Source organism: Leuresthes tenuis, unplaced genomic scaffold (assembly GCF_036924035.1).
Source record: "Leuresthes tenuis unplaced genomic scaffold, fLeuTen1.0.hap1 SCAF_14, whole genome shotgun sequence".
Taxonomy (NCBI): Eukaryota; Metazoa; Chordata; class Actinopteri; order Atheriniformes; family Atherinopsidae; genus Leuresthes; species Leuresthes tenuis.
Window position 1 is genome coordinate 5,179,426 of NW_027325368.1, and position 22,518 is coordinate 5,201,943.

General features: G+C 43.0%; 1 protein-coding gene across 6 annotated transcripts in view; it reads left to right on the plus strand.

The window, feature by feature from the left end:
* pard3ab (par-3 family cell polarity regulator alpha, b) overlaps positions 1 to 22,518 on the plus strand; it is a 447,253-nt gene that overhangs the window by 127,518 nt on the left and 297,217 nt on the right. For 5 of the 6 annotated variants that reach the window (XR_011907558.1, XR_011907559.1, XM_072363699.1 and 2 more), the window contains 6 exons: positions 1,408 to 1,596; positions 2,735 to 2,905; positions 6,427 to 6,577; positions 16,785 to 16,974; positions 18,890 to 19,041; positions 20,024 to 20,068. Coding sequence is in view for 4 of the 6 variants with exons in the window: in XM_072363699.1 (XP_072219800.1) it covers positions 1,408 to 1,596; positions 2,735 to 2,905; positions 6,427 to 6,577; positions 16,785 to 16,974; positions 18,890 to 19,041; positions 20,024 to 20,068 (898 nt within the window). In the remaining 2 variants the exon portion in view is untranslated. The remainder of the gene's footprint in view (positions 1 to 1,407; positions 1,597 to 2,734; positions 2,906 to 6,426; positions 6,578 to 16,784; positions 16,975 to 18,889; positions 19,042 to 20,023; positions 20,069 to 22,518) is intronic. The other variant, XM_072363700.1, reaches the window with a different exon arrangement.

Genomic DNA, 22,518 nt, shown 5'->3' on the forward strand with positions numbered 1-22,518 from the left:
ATATAGGGAAAGAGTGAGAGAAGCACCTGTTGTAGGGAAGAGAAAGAGAAAGCTCTCAACATGTCAATTAGGTTGCACTGTTTGTGCAGGGTTACTGGAACGTTTACTTCCTATATGACAAACTTGGCGTCATGATTCAGGTGTATGTTTGTATGCATTTCTTCTTTAATCTATGAGTCGAGACATTTTTATCACATTGAATATGTTTGACCTAACATTAAAACTATGACTGGTTAATTTAATTATTTTTCTGAGCAAAATCGGCACATATGTATGTTTTTAAATGTATACAGGTTTTTAAAACACTGGGCACAGCTGCTAAAACAAGCCTATTGAGTCATCTTCTATTAGCATAAGCAGCACCGTGAACCTCACAGCACTGCTACCATTTATAGTGCGTTACAATCATTGCTCCCAGGGAAAACCGGCAGAGTACCACAGCAGAAAGAAACAGCATTCGACTGTCCTTCACACTCCTGTCACTTTGGGAATCAGTTTTAAAACCTATTTTGGAGTGAAGCTCACTGTTGCAGCTCCGAGGGCTCGAGCACAAATGTTCATGTCCCTGCCGGTCACAGGTGCAGCTGATAAATAACCCCCATAACTGCAGACTTACTGAAGACAAAAGCCAAATGTTAGTTGGGTTTAGTAGGAACTCTGTTTATTATAAAAACACTATGTTAACCACCTCTGTGGCACTTTTAACCCAAACACTAATAGTATTTGGTCATATTTGGGGTTTTGTTTGTTAATAGTTGTCCATTTGGTCGGCATGTTTTCTATTCTTTGAATTATACTTTTGTGCCATCGTTGATTCAAATGACCAAATATGACCAAAATATCATCGAGTTAGATATCAGAGTCAGTCTAAAACATAAAATCCTGATTCTGATGAGCTCTCGTTGTAAGTTAGAAGTGCTCTCTTTATGATTTTAAAGCGCTAGCTTCTGCGTGCGGTTCAGTATTGATGAGCAAGAGTCTGGAGGGAAAGTCTAAACCAACATAAACTAAGTACCTGATTTAACGCTTAGGGTTGCTAGTCAGTTGAACACAAATATATTTGTTGTAGTTAATGAGCTTGCCCTCTGATTTACCTCCCCATGCTATCTGCCCGGCTGCACTTTATATGCAAGTACTTTTCATTAACCTCAAGTAGTCAGATGAATGTTCTTTTTAACTGTGCTTTGTCTGACCCAGAGGAGCGTGGGAAAAGCACGGCAGCTTTGGTTATTACTTTGAGCTGGAAAAAATGAATTAATGCTGTTCTTTTAACTGAATGGAAATGCATCTGGAAATGTTGTTGTGGTACTTTTTAGGTTACTCCAGGTTGTTAAGGTGGGGCATATTTAAGTGCATGTGAAAGATTTAGACGTCTTTAATTCTCTTTTCTTGTTCTCCCTCTTTCAGAAGACGGAGGAAGACGAATTGGTCCTGACCCCCGATGGAACCAGAGAGTTCCTGACCTTTGAGATCCCCCTCAGCGACTCGGGATCAGCAGGTTTGGGTGTCAGTGTCAAAGGCAATCGCTCCAAGGAAAACCACGCAGATTTGGGCATCTTCGTCAAATCCATCATTAATGGAGGAGCAGCCTGCAAGGTGCGGAATACTTTCTCTTGATTATAGATGGTTTGAGTGTTAGTTAGAAGTCATTAATTGTAGAAGAAGGTATTTTTGTCTGTTGTTGTTATTCTGTTGCATCATCTCAGTCATGATGGTTGGATGCAGTTGATCTGCATCATACCATTGCTTTACATGCACACTTATGACAGTTACAGCTCGACTTGGCTGTTTAATTGGACTACTTTCCTTGTCCCAGTATACATGCGTGGGAGAGGAATCAAACTTTTGACCAGAATAGACCGTGTCAGAAAACATTCAAGACGTGATGCTTCTGCTTCTAATAGTTTCTGTTGGAGATGATCTTACATGTGGTTTTATCTGCAGTCACTGCACAGATGCTGCCTTTAAGTTACATGAAAGATGATTTTATTGGAGGAATTCTTTCTTTAGAATTCAGCAGGATTGATATCTACTGATACTTTACAGTTTTAACATAAAGATGCACACGATTGTGGTTATCTGTGTTGTTTCTTCTTCTTCTTCTGTTTACTGGAGAGGAACGAGGCCAGTTTGAGTCGAGTCGAGCAGAAGGGATTTGACACCCCAAATTACCGTCTAAATTACGTCTTTCACACCACTTCATCAAAACTGTCAGACAATCCTGTTTACATGTATTTTAAAAGTCCAGTTTTGAACTAATCCCTCAGAAGTATCAACAACTATATATTTAAATGATTTAAACCTCAAATATATTTTTATAAATGAAAGTGTCAAAAGCCTTGTTTTGTGGGCCTTCAGTGGTTTAAACAACCTTTCTTTGTCACAGCGAGTACATTTTGAAGATGAGCTTAAGATGCAATCAGAGCGCAAAGTACCCAATTTTCTGTTGTTGTCTGTTGTGCTGAAGTCAGTTTCAATAGTCCTTCAACTTGATTGTTTTTCATACAAACAGGCTTGTGTTGACAGCACATTATATCGGAGTTAAAAGCTCTCCTCTCTGCTAGATTAGATCATGCCTAATAACTGGATTCACTTAGTGAGTGAGACTGTTGGTCTAATTAGATTAAGGTGTTATTAAGTTGGAGGTATGGCTTCGTTTTACTAACCACACCATTTAGTTGTTCAGAAGAGCGAAAGCTGCACTTTTGATGTGTCATTCCTTGTTTCCCAAAAGGACGGGCGGCTGCGAGTAAATGACCAGTTGATTGCCGTCAATGGGGAATCGCTGTTTGGCAAAACCAACCAAGATGCCATGGAGACGCTCCGCAAGTCTATGTCAACAGAAGGCAACAGGCGTGGGATGATCCAGCTCATTGTGGCCAGACGAGTGGCCAAGAGAAGCGAGGTAAGACAGCAGAGTAAAGATGGATGGATCACTGTGGTGTTAAGGCATTTGTGTGAGATAAGGAGGAGTTTATTTGTGTGTTTATTCAAACCAATTGTGAATACATTAGCCAAATATTGACTTAGCTAATTGAATTAGATTTGCATGATGAAAATGACACATTAACTACTATAATGACTCCTTTATTATGTGACCCTGTTGATTCAAATTAAATTTTATTCATTGGACTTATGGTTTGGACATGTGGACACATTTAGCTAATTCTAAGTTTGAGGAACAACAGTGATGAAAAAGCTTTCAAAGAACCTAATGATAATTGTAATAAAAATGATAATTGATGTATTGGCTCATAAAACATAGAACACACAGAGAAATTAAGGGAGGTCCTGAGATGCAGCAATGGAACTGGAAGTATTTAATGAGGATCTGTCACTGCTGCTCCATGAAACACCTGAATTCAGTATATTACAAGTTGGACTGCTTTGTTGTTCTACTTTAAAATATTCCACAAAACGTTCAACATCAGAGATGATGTAAGAGACCAAATATTGGACTTCTGGTGTCCTCAGTGGTCCAGATACCAAGGCCTTAACCACACCTCTGATCAGATTCTTCAGATCCTCTCAAACTGCAACAGTTGGTCACAGATTATTAAACATTTTGCTGTTAATTTCCTTTAAAATGATGAAGACAGTCATAGATGGATAGATATCACAGCTGTTGTTTGGTGTCGAATGTAGTAAAAAAACTGAAGGGTGGAACACCCTGCATGAGGTCAATATTGGTTATTCACCCGCCTTCCTCCTTCCTTTAACTACTGCTTCCTTATTCATTTAATGCATCACACAATTCTTATTTAAATCCTCACAGCAAGAAACGCCCTTTCAGCCAATCATATCTGCCTGGGTGTACAGGCTTTAGCTTGTGTGCCACCTTATTGAAATGAAAGAGTTTGTGATTATTACTTTCATGTGTGCTTTTCTGCACAAACTGACCCATCTGACACCACGGTACCATTTCAATGAGATTCTTTCTGTGATGGAAATATAAAACAGCCCAGAGCAGGACCACCTTCCAATACTAACAGGAGCAGTGAATAATTATTTCATGAAATGAAAACAGTAAACATGCAGTGGTTTACATCCCCTCCCCCGCATGCTTTCCTGCTTCCAGGCAGGTGGAAGGGGGAAAAAAAGGCTGTAAACCAAGCAACAGAACTTTTTCTTCCACTCAGTGTCATGTTTTTACATTCTCCGTACACCTTGGCTTGTCGCCTGCTTGAAAGCTGAGGCTGAATCGGTGTGTGGGTGTCCATGAATGGACGTGCACGTTTGCGTGCAAGTGTGCGCCTCTGGCACTGCCTGGCTTCCTCGCTCTCCTTTTCCAACCTGGTGTGTCAAAGTTTTGATTTCCCCTCGGTCCGTCTGGTAATTGAAAGCAGAGGCTAAGCCTGAAGGTGTGTTTTGTGTACACGTGTCTGTGTGTGTAAGCCTGCGTCTGCCCATGTGTTTACGCTGGCCTCTGTGCACGCACCTAAAAGTGTAGCCAAGTGTGTAGTTTGAGCAGCCGCTCTATGCATGCATTCGTTTTAATCTAAAGGATATTTGGACATGCTTGTTTGTGAAGAGGGGCTGTGTGAGCACATGTTGCAGACATGTAAAGGCTTCACAGAGAGCCCGTTTGATGAATAAAATTCAATCACTGCGAGTCTCATTGATCTTTGCTTCACATGCGCAGCTGGAGGCATGGCCTGAGGACGCACAAGTGTCGGGTTATTTATAAGAAATAGTGTCCACGACACAAAAAGAGGAAAATAACACTCCTATTTAGAGTGGCTGCACTTAGAGCTGCCTTAGATTAATACACAATAACAAGCTGTCAATCAAATATTAGTTAAAACCCTATTATAAGAACTTCTATGGGAGGAAATCCTTGGCTCATTTTGACATTTTACTGACATACGGGATCAAATAATCCTGTATTTACTTTCCTCGCCATGTCTCCATCCCCTGACAGCTAATCTCAAATCAATCTAAAATGTTTGCCGTTGCATAAATCACAAGCCCAACTGCTTCCACTCCTTCATCCATTCCCATAGAAACGCAGGGAGTCGAGAGCAGCTCACTTCCACTCCGCTGCTGGGATCGAGACCTTCCCAGAGCCCAGTTATCAACCTGAATATGCAATGAGCTGCGGTGTGATTTGTCAGTGCATGGCAAATCCCTTCTGCTGTTACAGAGGCGGTTCAGCCCGGCTCCTCAGTCCACCAATTCATTAACTACCTCATTTAAAGTCAGGAGCAGCCAGCAGCCTCAACACCATATGGCCACCTTTGAAATCAGCTCGTTTCTGGGCTTGATTTGTTGTGGCGGTTCTGTGAAGTTTTGATTTGTTTTGTTGCTCTTCTGTGTTTGTTCACCTGAGGAAGGAGGACATCAACACACCCAGCATAGACCTCATCTGCTGGTAGTGAAACCTGAGCTTTGGTAGATGTAGTATTTACTTATATTAGTGCTTTCAAAGCTGAATTTTCTCATTTCTTCTGCACATTTCAGAGCGAAAGTACACGATCATGTTCAGCAGTCATGTTTTTATCTCTAAATTCTCCCAGTGGATCCCTTCCACCAGAGGAAGTGTTTGTGATCGAGTGGTTATTGATTGCTCAGGGCTTGAAAATGTTTCTACTCTGGTAATTTTAACAGGTGCTCTACTTGTGAGAGCTCCACATCATTACACTTCACACTTCTTTGTTTTCTCCTGTAAACTGGACCTGTTTGTTTACATCAGTCTAGTTGTTGGTATTCCAGCACCTCAACCATTTACTGACAGGCAGGGATCATTGAGCTAAGACCCTCTGCCAAAATCCGATCTCAGCCCAGCTGGTTACGGTCATCGATCGGGGCAGTTCGGCTCCAGTATCGACTCTCGTGTTATCGCCTGAAATGTGATGCCAGCAGTGATGGTTATCTTTATGGCAAGAGCTGTCATCATCGTCAGCAAGAAATGCAGAAGCCATAGCAAATCAATATACTCAATGATCCAATGGACAAACACTGAGAGCAAACACACGCATACACTCGGACTCTCTCGGGCGGTAGATGTGTGCTTATGGGTGACAGGCCCAGCAAACGCTCTATTTGTCCAGCAAACAAGAGTGTCATCACAGGTCTCGAGGGAAATACCAAGATGGTAACTTTCCCCTGTGGGCTGTGGCTGGCTAGCTAATGGTCAGTGGCTCAACAGCCTATTGGAAATCCATGCTTCTTTAGCATTAGCATGTGTCCAACCGTTCCTGTTAGTTAATGTTATCATTGGCAGTTTTCTCTGTTTGGTATTAGTAAGACTTGCTTTCATCGCTCCTCTCTCAACTAAAATACAAAGGATCATTTGTTCTCTGCTAGCCGGTGAGTTTTCTCAAAGCTCCCCACAGACGTCAGACAGAAGAACAAATTTATCCTTTTCTGCTTAAAACGGCAAAGACTGAGCAGATGCAGTATTAAATCTCTTCCCTCTTCATTCAGGAGCCTCCAGAGAGCCCTCTGGGGCCCCAGCAGACTTTGAACACCTCCCTGGATGACCATGAGCGCAGAATCTCTCACTCTCTGTACGGTGGCCTCGAAGGCCTTGATGACAACTTGATGCCACGACAAGGAATGATTCCGCGCACAGTCGGTAAGTCGGACATTTGGCCTTTTTGTAGTTCAGTAGGATGGTACCACGGTACTTTTGTCTTGGGTTTGTTCTGTGCTCAGCTCTCCAGATTAATATCTTACGGTCAGACTTCTACTTCTTTAGTAGTAGTCTGACTGCAGGCTGTCAAAAGTGAATCCAATAAGAAATTGGCTTTAGCCGCAGTGCTGCTAAAACATGTCTGGGTCCAATAAACGTGTTCAAGAAAACATTTCTCATCATTGCATTTCAACATCATCAGTTAGATTTACTCCCTCTAATCAGCATGTGGGTGGTCGTCGTGATAAGACTTTCATATAAATGTATTTTTTGGCCTAAAATATTTGTGTTTTTCATTATCCAAGTTTGAAATATCACGTCCAAATATAATCAGCTCTGGTTCCAGAGCATGCAGATGCTGAACTCGAGGCCCAGCTGAACTGCTGGCCATTCCTTCCTTTGTAAGGCTCAGGCCAACTTTTATCCAGCGAGTGTTTTCCTGACTCATGGTGCTGTTACACAGCTGGGGGAGCAGTGTTTGCTTATTGGAAGACTGAAAGGATGCCTGTTATTGTCGCCTGTGCATTAGCTGAATTCCCACAATCCTTCACGACAGTATAACATGAAAAAGTGAGGAACTGTGTCTGAATAAAGGAGGAAATGTCCAACTTTCTCCCTCAGTTGATGCGCTTCTTTGGTATTTTCTGTGGTCCAATGCTCCACCGTCTCATCTGGGGTCAGTTTAGGTCGACACTCTTCAGTTTGCAGCATCTGAAAAAGTCAGGGAGCCACAGATGGATAAAAGAATTTCCCCTCAACGATGTGTTTGTTTCCATTAATCTTCTAATCGCTGCATGGCCGTGTGCACGTTTGTTGATTTGCGTGTTTAGGACACTTTCTGTCTCTTGGTGACACATCTGACATTGCTTCAGAAAAGCAGAGAGTGTGTGTGAGAGTTGGAAAAAGATTAGCGAGCATATTTGTATGCGTGTGTTGGAGCTTTGCATGCAGCTGTGCGGGACTCTGTGTGCCACTGAGTGATTGATTTATGGGTGGTTAAGTTTCTGGATGACAAAGGAAGGCTTCTGCACACCAGATGGTGTAATCTCGCCTGTTATATTTTCACGAATGTCCAATTGATCTCAGCCTCTTCCGATCTTTTCTCCTCTACATTTGCTTTGATGCTTTGTCGTTTTCAGGAGTTAAAAACAATTATTTGAGTCACAGATGCAACAGGAGGAGCCAGAAAGTCCTGAAATTATCTTTCAGTATGGAATGATTAAGCTGGGGAAGAGTAGATGGAACAATTTTTAATTAAATGAGCTCCAACCAGCTCAGCCGTGTTAATCAATGCAGCATAAAGTAAAAGTGTGAACTGTGTTTTGCTTTGATGCAAATTGGCTGACATTGGCACTGTTGTGAGCGTAAACAAAGAAGTGTGAGCTGTGAGTGACAGAGAAAGTGTTAAAAGGTGAAGCGGCGTCATGCTTTCACAGTGGCTGCGTTCATCCATGCTTAACAAACACCACGAGCTTGTAATGAGGGTCGAGAGGGAAAGCACGACCCAGACAATGCAGGATTAGGACGGATCAGAAGTGCCAAACGGGATCATTGTCTCTTAGCTGAGCAGACAAATTGATCTTTGTGTCGTTACTCCTGGAGGTTTCATTCCAGATAAATTTGATGCAGAGGTTGGGGAATGATTGTGCTACCAGACATGTGCAAACATACGGAGACGTGCACACCTCTGTCAGACTGAAACCTACAGCAAGAAGGAGCCAAAGAAGTGGAAGGACCAGGCAGCTGACGGCTAATTTAAGACTTAAAAGGTTGTTTTCTTCTTCCTTTAAAGGGAAGAATATTCATCCAATCACGTTTCCTTCCCTGGCCCGAACACTTGCTTCTATCCAGATGTTTTACAGATAAAGTGCCCCCTTTTTTGCAGTAGTTGTCATCTTGCCCAGAACAACCAGGATATATTTAGATAACCACTGCTCCATGATGTCCAAAAGAAAAGAGGCTCCTTCCCAAATCAGAGGGTTAAGGTTAATTTTAGCTGAAAGATGGATTAAAAGAATTAACCAACAGAAGGTGCACTGGGAAGCTGGAAGTAGTGAAAGACTAAATCCAATGTAATGTTATGTTGATACTGGCTTTTCTGACCTTGATAATCCCTCAAATAAGGTAAAAAGTTCAAAAATATGGAACGACGTCCAATCATCGACCCTAACAAGACCAGAAAGGATTAAACAAAATGCGGGATGGTTCTCCTTGACTGACCTAACTTATCTTCTGTGGGTTTCTGTGGCATCCAACTTCTGAGGATTAAAAAACGCACTGCGTGTTCACCGACTCATTCGATAGCAGCTCACGCTTTTCCTCTGCTGTCATACGTGACAGAGCAGAGGGCTGCTAGGGCCGAGCATTAAAAATGTAGATATTGAATGAACTGACTTATACTTCATCCGTCCTCATGGAGCGGGAAACCAGATGGTAGAAACCTCCGAGGCCGATGTGCCTTTCAGAATTGTAATCTGTCACACACACATCAGACATTTCCCTGCTTATTAAACACTTAATCAGCCCAGACTCGTGTTTTTCGGGTTTTTTTTCCTTTGTTTCTGACCACCTATGGGAAATTTCTGCCCCAGTTGATCACGCAGTCTTAATCCCACATGTGGTTTTTGGATTATTTCAAATCGAGTATGTTTTTCCTGGACTCCGCTGATCCAGAGATGTCGAAGCGCTCTGTGTTTTGCTTTTTGTTTTTTTCAGTTTTGTGTCAAATTGTGGAGATTGGAGCGTTAAGGAGAGGATTACAGCCTTATTCTGAATGTTTAATTTGCCTGTGTGGGCCGAGCAGAGAGGATAAAGGTCGGCCGGGTTCCTCTTAATGCTGCCTGCACCCCTGCAGTTTTTATTTACTTTTAAAGGCGCTCATATAATCCACCTCCTGTGCATTCGAACATCCGTCTTCTTGTTTCTGTAACTACAGATTTTTCACCGCTGCTGTCCTGGCAAAGCGTTTGAAGACATGAGATTTAGAATATGAAGCCTGGCTGCTTTAGTAAATGGGATTGACTTGAATTGAAAGAGGTTCCTCAGATCAGAAATGTATTTGTTTTATGACGCTTTCTCTCCTGAGCGGCTTTATCGGTAACTTAGATTTATCCATTTGTAATATATGTGAGAGTCTGGGTTGGGGCTCCTATTAAAATCCCAAATATTCAACTTTTAATTCAACTTTTATTTCTGTTGTTTCGTTTAGGACTGTGACTTAACTTTAAAGAAGCAAATATGGGAGATTTCTCTACATCTCCAAGAGCTGGGTGGACAGGCGATTGTGTGATAAAGTGTAAATTTAACGAGTGATAAAGCACTGAATGAGTGGATTGTGTTGCCTTGTTGTGCAGCTGCTGCTGTGCAGAGTTTTTCCAGACAGCTGAGTTTGTTTTCTCTTTCTAATCGACCGAACGCCCCATTTCTGCCACCTTCTACATGTTTGTATTATTTGAAGCACATTTCATGTACAAAACAAATCAAAGTGCTTCACAGAAAGTAAAAGCATTGCAGCGGGGAGCGGAAGAAGCATTAAAAATCCATAAAAGAATATAAAGAGAAAGAATTATTACAATGATTTAAAAACAAGCAACAGTCTCGATAAATTAAAAGATATCCTTCAGATTTCATGCATAAATGCACATGAGAAAATAAGTGTTTTCCATTTGGTGACAGTTTAATCTCCTCTGGCACTTTGTTCCACTTGTTTGCAGCATAGCAGCTAAATGCTGCTTCTCCAGGTTTAGTCTGGACTCTGGACTGGACCAGCTGACCCGAGTCCTCGGATCTAAGAGCTCTGCTGGGTTTATATTCTCTGAACATATCACAGATGTAAACCATCAGCAGGCTTTTAAAATCTATTCTGTGACTGACTGGAAGCCAGAGTAAAGATTTAAAGGAGAACTCCGGTAATTTTAAACCTGGACCTTATTTCTGGCATGAAATACGTTCATCTACTGACTGAGAACAGTTTGGTGAAAGCCGGCGTCCTTCGGAAGATATTTAGATAACTGGAGATCCATATAACGGAGTGAACGGGGCTCAGCCTCTAAATAAGGCATTATCTGTCTTTATTTCACCAACACTTTAAGATGAATGAATGAATGAACGTGTGCTATAGCTCTGTTAGCTCACAGCTGCTGGTGTGATGTGTTCAGATCTCTTAGTCCTGGTTCTGGACGAGCTGCAGATGTTTGATGCTCTTTTTGGGAGGTCCGGTTAAAAGTAATCGAGTCTACTGGAGATGAATCCATGGATGAGTTTCTCCTGGTCTTTAAAGTTAAGTTAAAACCTCACAAAACAACTCCAGAGACGCGCCGCCGTGCCTTCTTCTCTCAGCAGTCTGATTGTTGCTGTAAGTCCAACATTGTGACATGATGACATCATGAGCATCCTAATGGCATATTATCTTAGTTCTTAGCCCTTTTTTTGTTGACTTTGATCCACTTTCCTTTGGAAATAGTTGCCAACTCTGGTTGTTCTGCCACATGTGCTGCAGACGGTGCTGTGGATGGTTTAAACAATGTAATTCCTTCCACTCAGCTGGACCAACTATCCAACGACATAACTGATGGATTACATGAATGGATTCATATTATTTAACATGAAGCATATTGACACAAGTCTAATATCAGCTCAGCAGTGAATCTGTTGGCTGCTTTGAATGTTACACACTTTGTTCCAGTGATATTCACTGTGTGAGCAGAGGAGAAGCGTCTTTAATGTTTGTATTCAGGGAATGAAGTAAATAAGGCCAACATTAAACCCCACCACAGTTAGTGGTGTGTTGGTGTGCAGTTTGGGATAAGCTGCTTTCTTTCAGCTGAATGTAACTTTCACCATGTGTGGTCTGGTGTTGAAATGACTGTTTAAGAGTTTAAGAGGTAATTTACTGTTGTCACTCTTTGTACTTTCCTGTAAACTGACTCGCATCTGGTTTGAATACAGTGGAGTCATCTGGAAAAGCCCCCCCCGCCCCAGCAGCCAGCGATAGAAGAGCATCACTCGCTGTTGTCAGATGTCATTGTGTGTGAATGTGAAGCAGAACTTTGCGTGCTCAGCGGATATTTATTGAATAGATTATGGTGAGTTCTGGAGGGTCTGAGTCTGCTGTGAGGGGGAAACATAAATCGGTCTTTCTTAGAAGCCGTCATTCCCACTCACAACGTATCGGCTTGTGTTTTGGCCTGGGCGCTCTCTTAGATCTCTTGCTGGTTCTGTGCACTCTGAAGATGCCGGGGATAAGAGAGTGACTTAATTATTTCTTCAGGCCAGAGGCTTTCAAGGCCCAGCATCGCTGGCAGTAACCTCCTCACTAATTATGCAAATAGTTTCAGACAAGACGAAATGAAAGAAGGAGGAGAAAAAAGTCTCTCACCTCTTGCTGTCTCCATTTTTTTTCACCCTCCCCTTCCCTCTCTGCCGAGCCATGCTCCGCCTCCTCTGTGCCTTCAGGTGTTCAGTTGTTTTTGATGACACAATAATGGCCTCTGCTGCAGAATCTCAAATGAAATGCCACCTATCGTTGCACTGCTGCTCAGTCAGAAGTGATGGCCATTGGGACTGGTAATGCACGGGTACAGTTTTGTTTTCTCAGGTGAGATTGGGTGTGCGCTCAGTCCAAATGGCAGTGCTCTTGTAGCTGGACAACGGCTGCCCTTGGGTGCTGGCACTTAAAACAAAGGAGGCTTTGTTTTGCTTCTTTTACCAGGCTACCGAGTTGACAGATTCATTGGTTTTCTACTGAGTAGCTGCCAGTTGATTGTACTGCAGTGATTCAAACTGTGACATTGATGGGATTCTCAGTGTTGCGCATTGGACTGCTTAGGGAAATGGGATTAAGTGGTTGTATGAGTGCCCGGGTGTGTGTGTGTGTGCGTAAATGTCTGTGTGTGTGGTCTGAGAGAGAAAGAAGGGGCTGTGCTGAGTGGGGGGACTCACCCAAACTGAATTCATAGCGAGTAACAACCACACACAGCAAGGGGGGGCTGAAGGGACCACGAGGACAGACTGAAAATACTGAAACAATCAAGGTCAGACGACGCTAAAGTGATGCACTTTGTGGAAGCAGCCCAACACACACACACACACACACACACACACACACACAAAGCTAATATGTTCTCAGATATGTTCACCTTTTAATTGTAATTCATCATTCTCAAACTAATGATCACCAATCATGCATGTTGGAAGACTTTCTTTTATATAAAAAAGTGCTTTATAGTCGAATGTTAAACAGCTAAAACAACAATAATCAAATACAGAAGCTCAATAAATGAGAATAAGAGCACAATCCAATACAAATGATCTATTTAAATGTATGCTGTGACGGAGACGTACAGTTTTCCACAAACTCAGCTAAAAAAGCTTTGTGTTTTAATCTGGATCTACGGAAAGACCTGCTGGTTAGCAACAGATGCTGTGCCGTGCGGTTTAAACTGGATTTCTGACCATTACGGCCCACTCCAACCCAGCGTGGGACCCAAGGGTCCCGATCTTTATCCCAATGCGGCCCTTCAGTGCGAGTCATCTCGCCAACGTGTTGCTGTTTATAGCAGCAAAACACGGCAGCGATGAAGTCATGCACGGCGCCGTCTGTCTCTACGTGACACCGAGCAGAATAGGTTCTGTTAGCAGATTGAATCACATGCAGCTAACAGCCATGAAAGTAAACCAAAGGTAAAGCAGCAGCGCCTGACTCTATACTCACTGTCATGAACACACATCAAGCTGGCAAAAAACTGCATTAAAGTCCCAGAGTGTAACGCAGTCCAATGGAGATGGTGGAAGTAATTCACCTGTAAGCTGTTTGCCTCTGAAAGGAGGCGAAGGAGGAAACACATTACCGAATGCCTGGAAACAGCCCCCAACGTTTGTTTGATCCTTAATCCCTCCGACAGACTCGCATAGCTCCATGTTTGTACTGTAAAATTCTGCTTTAATCTTTCCCTCCACTTGATTTGTTCGTTCCTTCACGGTGGTTAAAGTAAGCTAAGTGCTGAGCGGTTATCACAGAGAGACCTGCAGTTAGTTTCTGCCTGCCGAACGCAGAGATTTGCATCAGCACTCGCTGGATCCCAGCTCCAGACGGCACTGCTCCCTTTAGGGTTATTAGCGTGAAGGCCTGTTAAATAAGAGGATGCCAGTCCATTTTGAACTAAAAACTGCACTAAAGTCAAACCAGCAACGGGCAGGCAGCCAAGGATGAGACACCAAGACTGGAGTTACATTTTCAAGCTTAACCAGTTAAAAGCTGAGGTGCATTTAGAGCTAATTACAAACAGAATAAACTGATCCGTACTGACGCACGATGCATTGCAAAAGAGTGAATAACTTTCCAGGTCTTTGAAGGGGATGTAAGGTTTCACCTTGAAAGGGACCTGACTGATTATGCTTTGAATCCTCAGCCTTCCTTCTTGGGAAAGCTTTCTATTCTATTCGATTAACAGACGTATGAAGTGAAATCAAACTTAAGTGTTACAGGATATGTCCCAAAATATGTAGTTTTGGGTGTATTTTTAGTCGGATATTCAGGGATCTATATTGATATTGACTGAATCTCCAGAAGTAGGTGCTGATGGTGCTGACGGTGCTCGGTAAAATATCAACCCGATCGATCCGCTATGCCCGGGACACCCTTATGGACCGCGGGTTTTCGGTTCTGCAGTTCATTTTGCGCTGATGCTTTACAGGCCTGTGTGAGCCCCCCCCCCACAAGGCGCCTCCACCCACGCACCCCCTGTCAGTCGCACTGTTGTAACCGTTCAAAGTGCAGCTCGCACACGGAAGCAGAAAAAAGAAAACACAGAGGCATGGCCAGCACTAGCGGAGGAGCTGAGAGCAGCGGTGGACGAGCCATCGGGCCACCGGGACATTTCCTGGTGGCCCGGCGGCCGAACTGGCCGCTCGTTGGTGGCTGGTGGGCTCTGGTCTGGACGGCTGGACTAACAGAGTCTAACAGCAGAGTAATGATCCGTTAGACTAAGTTACATTGCAGCGTGCATTGAGACGGCGGCGTTTGTGTTCTGCGACTAATGGTGCGTTCAAATTGTACATGAATGTCGGAATTTCTGAGCTCCGAGTCAGAATTTTAATTTTACCATTTGAAAGTTGTGTTTAGCAGCTGTTATATGATTCAGTGCACCAGTGATACTGCTATGTTCACAGTTTTTGCTGACAAGCTAAATAAAGGCAGAATTCTGGGAGAAAATGATTTTTTTTCTCTTTACGCATCAGATACGTACCGAAACTGAACCGAAACCGTGGTCCAAAAACCGAGGTAGGCGCCGTACGGTGGGTTAGCTGTACCGTTGCACCCCTGGTGCTGACTTATTTAGCAGCTCAGACGCTGGCCTTCGCCTGATTTCTCCTGCTTTCCTCTTTTCCTCAGTGGGACAAAAGCAAAGGGTGAGTGTTTAAACACGACCGTGTAAACATCAGTTGGGTTTTTTACAAGAACCACATAAGAAAAATGCCAAAAAGAAACATTTTTTCAGTAGATTTTAAAGAATTTTGTTTCCAAAATGATTATTGATCCATTTTAAAGTGCACGGCTGAGTTAATTTGAGGCAGAAAGTCGCTTTGTAGCTCTCAGTCTTTAAGGAAAGCCAGTCTGGGGAGTTTTTAATTGACCTGGACTCTCACTTGCACACCCTCACACATTCTCGTCTCCTTTACTCTCCTTTGTTTCCTCCCTTCAGCTCATTTACATCGGGTCATTCACCCGGACCGGCTGGAAGCAGCAGCACATTGGTGCCCTCAGTGCTCGGTTATGAGAAACGAGCAGCAGGCCTGGCTTAGGTCTACGGTTTTAAAACCCAAACGCTTTGTAAAGACAAACAAACTTCTCCCTCAGCTCAGTACACAAGGCCTTTATGAAGCTCTGAAGCCCCCCCCCCCCCCCCCCCCCCCCCTTTTTTGATGCCAATTTCAAAATACAGATTAAAGACAAAGTCATGCGCTGCATTTCAATGGAAGGTCTTAAGCTGTGCTTTTCATAGGCCGAGAAAGGAGACTATTATACATTTTGTTGGTCTCAGCTTGGGGAAGTTTTTATCTTTATTTGCGAGGGCCCAGCTTGAATTAATCGTTGTGTTTTGACATAAGAACACCATTGTGCCCACTGACGAACTCCATTTGATATAAGCTGATTAGCCAGGAGCCGTTTCTCTTTGCTTTTACCCTCAAAATGTGTTTCGTGCTTCAAATGTTTTTGGAAACCAGATTTTACAACTTTTTTTCTTGCAGGTGTTGCACAGTAAATGACCGTTTCTTTGTCATCGTTTGCTTGTAGCTAGAAGAAATAATGAGTTATTAATGTCTTACACCATTACAGTCTTTGTTTTTCTGTTGATGATTCTTTCAGTAATATCCTGAACGTCTAAAATCATCATTAGTGAGGTCAGATATCTAAATATAACTAAATATATTCATATTTTATTTGAATATCAGCACCAGAAGCTTCCTGACAGAAGCTTGCACTCATCTGACACATCGACAGCCTTCGTGGTTGTTTTACACATATTTTATTATTATTTTTTTAATCATTATTAATATTTATTTACTGCGCACATCCTGGTGAACTGTGAGACTTTAAGTCTTATTTAAAATCTGTTCATGTGCAGAGCAGAAGATTATCGGGACGAGCTAAAGTATTATTTTAGCCCACGTTCAGGTAAACTCACTTAGTTTGTTACTTTTTGCATATTTTGACACTTTTCTACATCTTGAAACTTCCAGAAAGCTCTTAGACTCAGGTGTATTCAGACTGTCACTGCAACAAAGAGGGACTTTAAATCCATTTCAGAAACAGGGATGACGCCCTTTCTTACCCAGATTGCAACATTTAGTGCCGGTGGGTTGAAGCTGCTGTGTGACAAGGTCCTTTGTTTCTTTTTTGACGGATTTCTCACTGAATTTTTCATTTTGCACCAGACAAAAGTCTCTGCTTGAGAGCGGCCTTCAGCTCTTTGATTCTGACGGACGAACACGAGGAACTTGGCGTTAGCCATTTATTATTTATGCGCACGTGTCCGGTCAGTCGGAGTGAGCTTTGCAGCTTCTGTAGATGGAAGAACATAAAACTTTGAAGGGAAGAAAAAAAATAGACTGAAAAGATGAGAAGAATAAGAAATTTTGTCTCCTCCAGGAAACTACCAGCTCTCCCCGACCGTCAACATGCCGCAAGACGACACCGTGATCATAGAGGACGACCGGCCGCCGCTCCTGCCGCCGCACCTCTCTGACCAGTCCTCCTCCAGCTCCCATGATGATGTGGGTTTCGCTGTCACTGATGTGACACCATCATGGGCCAAAGAGCTGCCTGCTCAGAATCAAAGGTACATTTACGCATCAGCAGCTTATTGTTGGTGATGTAAAGGCGGTCGATGCCGTAGATGTGTGGAGGAGTGCCCACAGAGGAGGGCAGATGCAGACTTTCTGTTTTTTGATAAGCCAGCTTTCCTCCTCTTTCTGTTTCACATTGTTTTTCTACACTCTGCACCAAACTGCGGACGCTCGGTCCTTGTTTAACATTGAAGGAGGTTGCCACAGCTCCCTCTGACAGCTGTTGTGCAGAGGTGAGGTCAGTGTCCGGCACAATTCATCTGAGACGGGCTAAAATGAATGCCTCTGTGTTCCAGGTCTGTTTCAGATTAAACAAGAGACGGTTTTAAATAGGACTCCTTTCAGATGGTTGTTGGAGGAGATGATTGACCCTGCAGAGACGGACAGTCACTCAGTGCGGTTACATGTGGGGAATCGGATCGGATTAATGGCTAAATTACAATAAGACTAAGTTATTCAGCTCATGTAGACACCTTAATCTGACAGTGATCAGATCGGGTTACTTCTGATCGGATTAAGACCCCGAGATAACTCGATCCAAACGTGCACTGAACGTGCACGTAGACGACAGTGGATCGGATCGAGTGCTCTGCGCATGATCCAGATATTTTCCCGCGATCGTCACCCGGAAGTCGAAGGAGACGATATTACTGTCGTCAGAAAGAAAGAAACAACGCGATGGAGAATGTGCCGTTGTGCATCGTCTGTGCCATAACCAGCTCATCACAGAGGGACGCAGCTTCATCTCGCTCTGCGTTCGCCATCTTTCTGAATGCCTGAGTTTGTTGTTGGTGGTGAAGACGTCAACAGGAAGTGGCTCTATTAGCGATAGCTGAAATGGGGACAGCGCCACCTATCGTACCGGGGTATGACATGCTTTGTGCCAGTGATTCCATTCATTCACCGCCATATATCCAAGGATAATTACCCTCAGATAAGGAGCATAACCCAACTGTAGCTATAATCCAGTTAATCTCATCATGTAGACCCACTGACTGTCCCAGCTTAGTCACCATGACATGTCATAGTCTACAGCTGCGATAGACAGACAGACACATCTTCCATGACATTATTTTATAATCATTTTATAACATCGGCAGCTCTCCACTCAGTGGAAACAGTTGTAGAAAGCCCCAACGCTCAAACCATCTGATTTCGAGCTCTATATTTGACAGGAGTCTCAGTTTGCATAAGAACAGAATACGAATTCCTTTTTTATGTCGGGTGCACAAGGTCAGTGTGTCCCCAGGTTGTTGGTTAATGTAGGAGTGTTTATGTAAGTGTGTTCTCTGGCCTGATTGAGCTGTGATAATAAGCATTGCTCACTGGTGCAGGCGTCCTCTGTGCTGACCTCTCAGCCACATGTGAAGGACCCCCTTCCACACAGTGCTGATGAGGAGCTTTACTGCATCGTTTTTGGCTGCAACTTACTAGAATTTTGATTTGTGAATGTGATGATTTCATGTTATTTGTGTTTTTCCAGTCAGTCGCAGACAGCGGGGATGACATCTGCAGCTTTATCTCGAGTTGCCTCTCGTTGTTTGGCCACCACTGGTTTCCATTCAGTGTCATTTCCATTCTTATCACGTCTCCCTTCATCTCTCCCCCCTCTTTGAACCTTTTAAGTTCTTAGGTTTCTTTGATATCTTTGACTTTTTACTCTTTTTCTTTCTTCTTTGTTATTTCCCTCTTTTATTTAACTTATTTCTTTGTATTTTTTTTACTTCCTCCTGTTCCAGACTGAAGACGCTCTGACTGACTCGACCTGTTAGAATAATCTTTACCTTTCTGCTGTCTTTGCCCTCTTGTTTTCTTCTGCTTCTTCTTCTGGGGACACTTAACTTTTCCCTGTTCAGAGTCAGTAAAGCCCATCTCATTTTTATCTGCCTGTCACACTCCTCGTTGCAGCTCTCTGAATCCAGATGAAAACAACCCAGATGGAGCTTTCCAGAGGGAAGGTTTTGGACGCCAGAGCATGTCAGAGAAACGCACCAAGCAGTTCGGAGACGCCGCTCAGTTAGAGATCATTAAGACGCGCAAGTCCAAGAGCATGGATCTAGGTACATCATTTCAAACTTCCCTCCAGTATTTTGGTTATACTTTGGAAGTCATGGATTTAACTAAAGCAGATTTAATCTCCACCTGGGTCCAATCTCAGTAATCACCCACACATTTTCCACACTTTTATATGAAGCGTTTATATTTTTATAAGGTTCAACTATAACATGCATTTTTGATTAAGTCCAGCTTTGGGTTCATGTTATTTGTGTCTAGATTGAAGGTATAATTACTGAGAAATTCAATTTAAATGTCTCAAAGCATCAATGTATCATTTTTATGACAGAAATGTTGAACATAAACTCATCTTTCCCAGCAATTCATTGCAAATTTCTGTTTAATGGTGAGAGCAGATGATACACGATAACTGGATTTGTGGCCAATGAAGTGCAAATCTAAGTTTGTCTTTTTTCCAAACCAAATCATTTGGCTTTAAAATCGTATTTCGGGCTCCTGATGAAAGCACCGAGTTAGTTTGAAGTCTGTGAAAGCTGAAGGGATCGGATTTCATGTCACCTTGAACACACGTCCCTGCACACTCCCCATGTTTCAGACATGATCTTTTATATTTAAATGTATTCCACCCCCCTTTCCTCCCTGTCTGAAAACAGACTTCATCTCTCGCCAAAGTCAAGAACTTCGCTGTGTTGATTCACCTTGAAATGGCTTCAAACAGTCGCTGATTGCTTTGGCTGCTACAGTCTCTCTGCTCGCACTCTCTATAATCATATCTAATCTTCCCCACCAGATTGGTGCCGTGTTGATATCTCAACAAGTCTGATTGCTATCCTCCAACTCTCTTTTCAACCCCCCCCCTTCTAAAAACCCCTCCTCCTCGTCTCGCATGGCGTCCGATCCTAATTGAGATGAAACCCTTTCTGATGTTTGCAGCACTACCTGGATGATGCATGTGGAATGTGATGTGCACTTACTTAACCCCAAATGTTTGTATCCCTCCTCTCTTCCCCCCCTTTCCTTTAACAGTAGCCGATGAGATTAACCTCACCCCTCGTCCTGAGACCAACGCAGGTAAGGACCGGTGCACTGAAATGTCGAATAAATTTAAAAAAAAACTGCCTTCAGCTTCACTTTTATACCCTAAAGGTGCATCATGGGAGTTGAATCTTGTATTTGATGCATATTATTTGTTTGAAATGTGTGAAACTGAGAAACTTTTTGGGGTTTAATTCATCAGCATTGAATGAGTCTGTGACTCCGGGAATCAATCGATTGGTCACAGGATGTGACACACATTGCACAGGGACAGCAGGCATTAGATTCCAGATATTGATCCAGAAGCATAAATTCTGCAGCTACCATGCTGATTGTTTTTCCCGAGGTTTCCCCCGCCGCCCTGCTCTTCATGCATTTCTTCAGTGTTTCCACTCGTGTAGTTTCTGGTTCACTGTTGACAAGACAAATTTGTCTGTGTGCAGAGTGAAGCCTGGCAGTCCTCGCTGCAGTTTAAGGTCGCTGCTGGACACGGCTGTGAAAGCAGTTGGGTGACTACAGATCGGATTTTTCTCTCTTTTGGCTGAGATGCGGCCGTAGCACTAATTGTTTGTGTGTGTGTGTGCAGAGAAAGCTCTCTGTCCTTGGTTAAGGCAGCGAGCTGACAGCGAGTCATCCATCATTGTCAGGTCTTGTGTATTTTCACTGTCGCCTCGGCTGAATAAAAAGCCTGCCTCTAAAATCAGGACTTGGACTTACGTCTCCACACTCTCCTGAAGGGAGACATTCAGAGAATGATAAACAGATCGACTGTGGGAAGGAGGATGTTTTGTGGCAGTTTACAGAAACATGAAGTCAGAAAAGGTGTGAAACTGAAACAAACAGACGCTGATCGGTAGTTTAATGCTCTTATGGAAACTTTCTGTGTGTGTGGGCAGCGTGAGGCGGAGGGACGGAGCGTCTCCAGCTTTCTGTCACCATGATGGCGTCAGTCAGAAAGTCGCTGCATGTGCTTCTTCCAAATGAAATGACTGAAACCTTTGAATCCATCGAGCCTTTATATTACCAAGATATTATTTTCCTTATCAATGGATCTCAGTCTTGATCACATTATTAATTCTGCTGTAATTAATGTACTTTCAGCTGCATTCCTGTGTTTTTCCAGCTCAGATCAGATCATGATATTATTACATGTGTATTACCAGCACAGTACCTCATTCTCAACACCTCTTATTCAGATTCAGATGCACTTTGGTTACCATCTTATAAGATTATCAGCCCTCAGAGATTGAATTGATACTGGAAGCTGGTAGAGAAAAACAATGAAGCTCAATTTATCCTCAAATATCAGATTGATGCTGTTCTGTTGTGGAGAAACTGAAAATATATTGAGATTAATGGACTACGATTGTAAAGCTTTTTCTAAGCCTGTGAGGTCTTAACCAGTACACCACATCTCTTCCAGCATCCTCTGTCTTGTAGTGATTCAGCATTGATTTGATCCCACATTAATCATACTTTAGAGCTGGAGTTCCATTCGGTAACTCTGGTTTTCAGGACCTGTTGCTGGAAGCTGAGACGTTTCAACTGTTGTAAACTAGCGGCTCTTGAATCTTACAGCAGACGGATGCTTCTCCATCAAACAGGTTTAAATGCTTTGTGGGTTATTTACTTCACCGTAGGCTCAACAATAAACGAATCAAGAGCAATTACCTGAGCTCAGTTTGGGTTTTTTAGACGCCAACGTAACAAATAAGTAATGAAATAGTTGTTTTCTGTCACTCATTTGTTGCTTGAAACATGCTTCAGATCTGAAACTTCTCCTCCAGATTAGCTGTTTTTTGCATTTCACTCTGCAGGGTCTTCAATTAAGATTATTAAATGTTATCAGCGCCCTTGTTTCAGACAATTGTGCAAATCTCGTGAGAGCGTTCATTAACGCTGATAATCAAGTCGCCGTCGCTGCAAATCAACGAATGTTCGTCATTTAAGGACCTTTGTCTCGTCTGAACGAGCGATCCGTCTTTACAGTGAAGTTCTGAGATGATCTCATCCAGCTGTGATTATTTAAATTAAGGTGGTGAAAAGATTCTAATTTCCTTTCACTTCCCCATTCTTGGCTAATAGATTTCATCTTGAGGTTTATTTTCACTTTTTAGGCCCCTGGTGTCACTTTACCAACGTTTTCATTGGATTTTACACCCTCCACTAAATGCAAGTGATCCACGGTACATTTCTGAGAGTCCAAACACGACCATCCTGTGGAAACCAAAGACCGTAAGAGATGGTCAGAGATGCTCGCACTTGTGTACCGCTCTGTGATTGGCTGAGCAGTTTATTGACACAGGCCGCCGCCACATGTCGGATGAGGACACGTCAGTGACGGCGCACAATGCTCGACTGTCGGCGGCGGCCAGAACCTGCTCGACATGTCATAAATCTCCTTGAGAAAGTGATCCCTTTAACACTCGCGTCACAACATTTCTGTGTATTTTGAACATTTAAACAGCATTTTAGTGGGAAATATT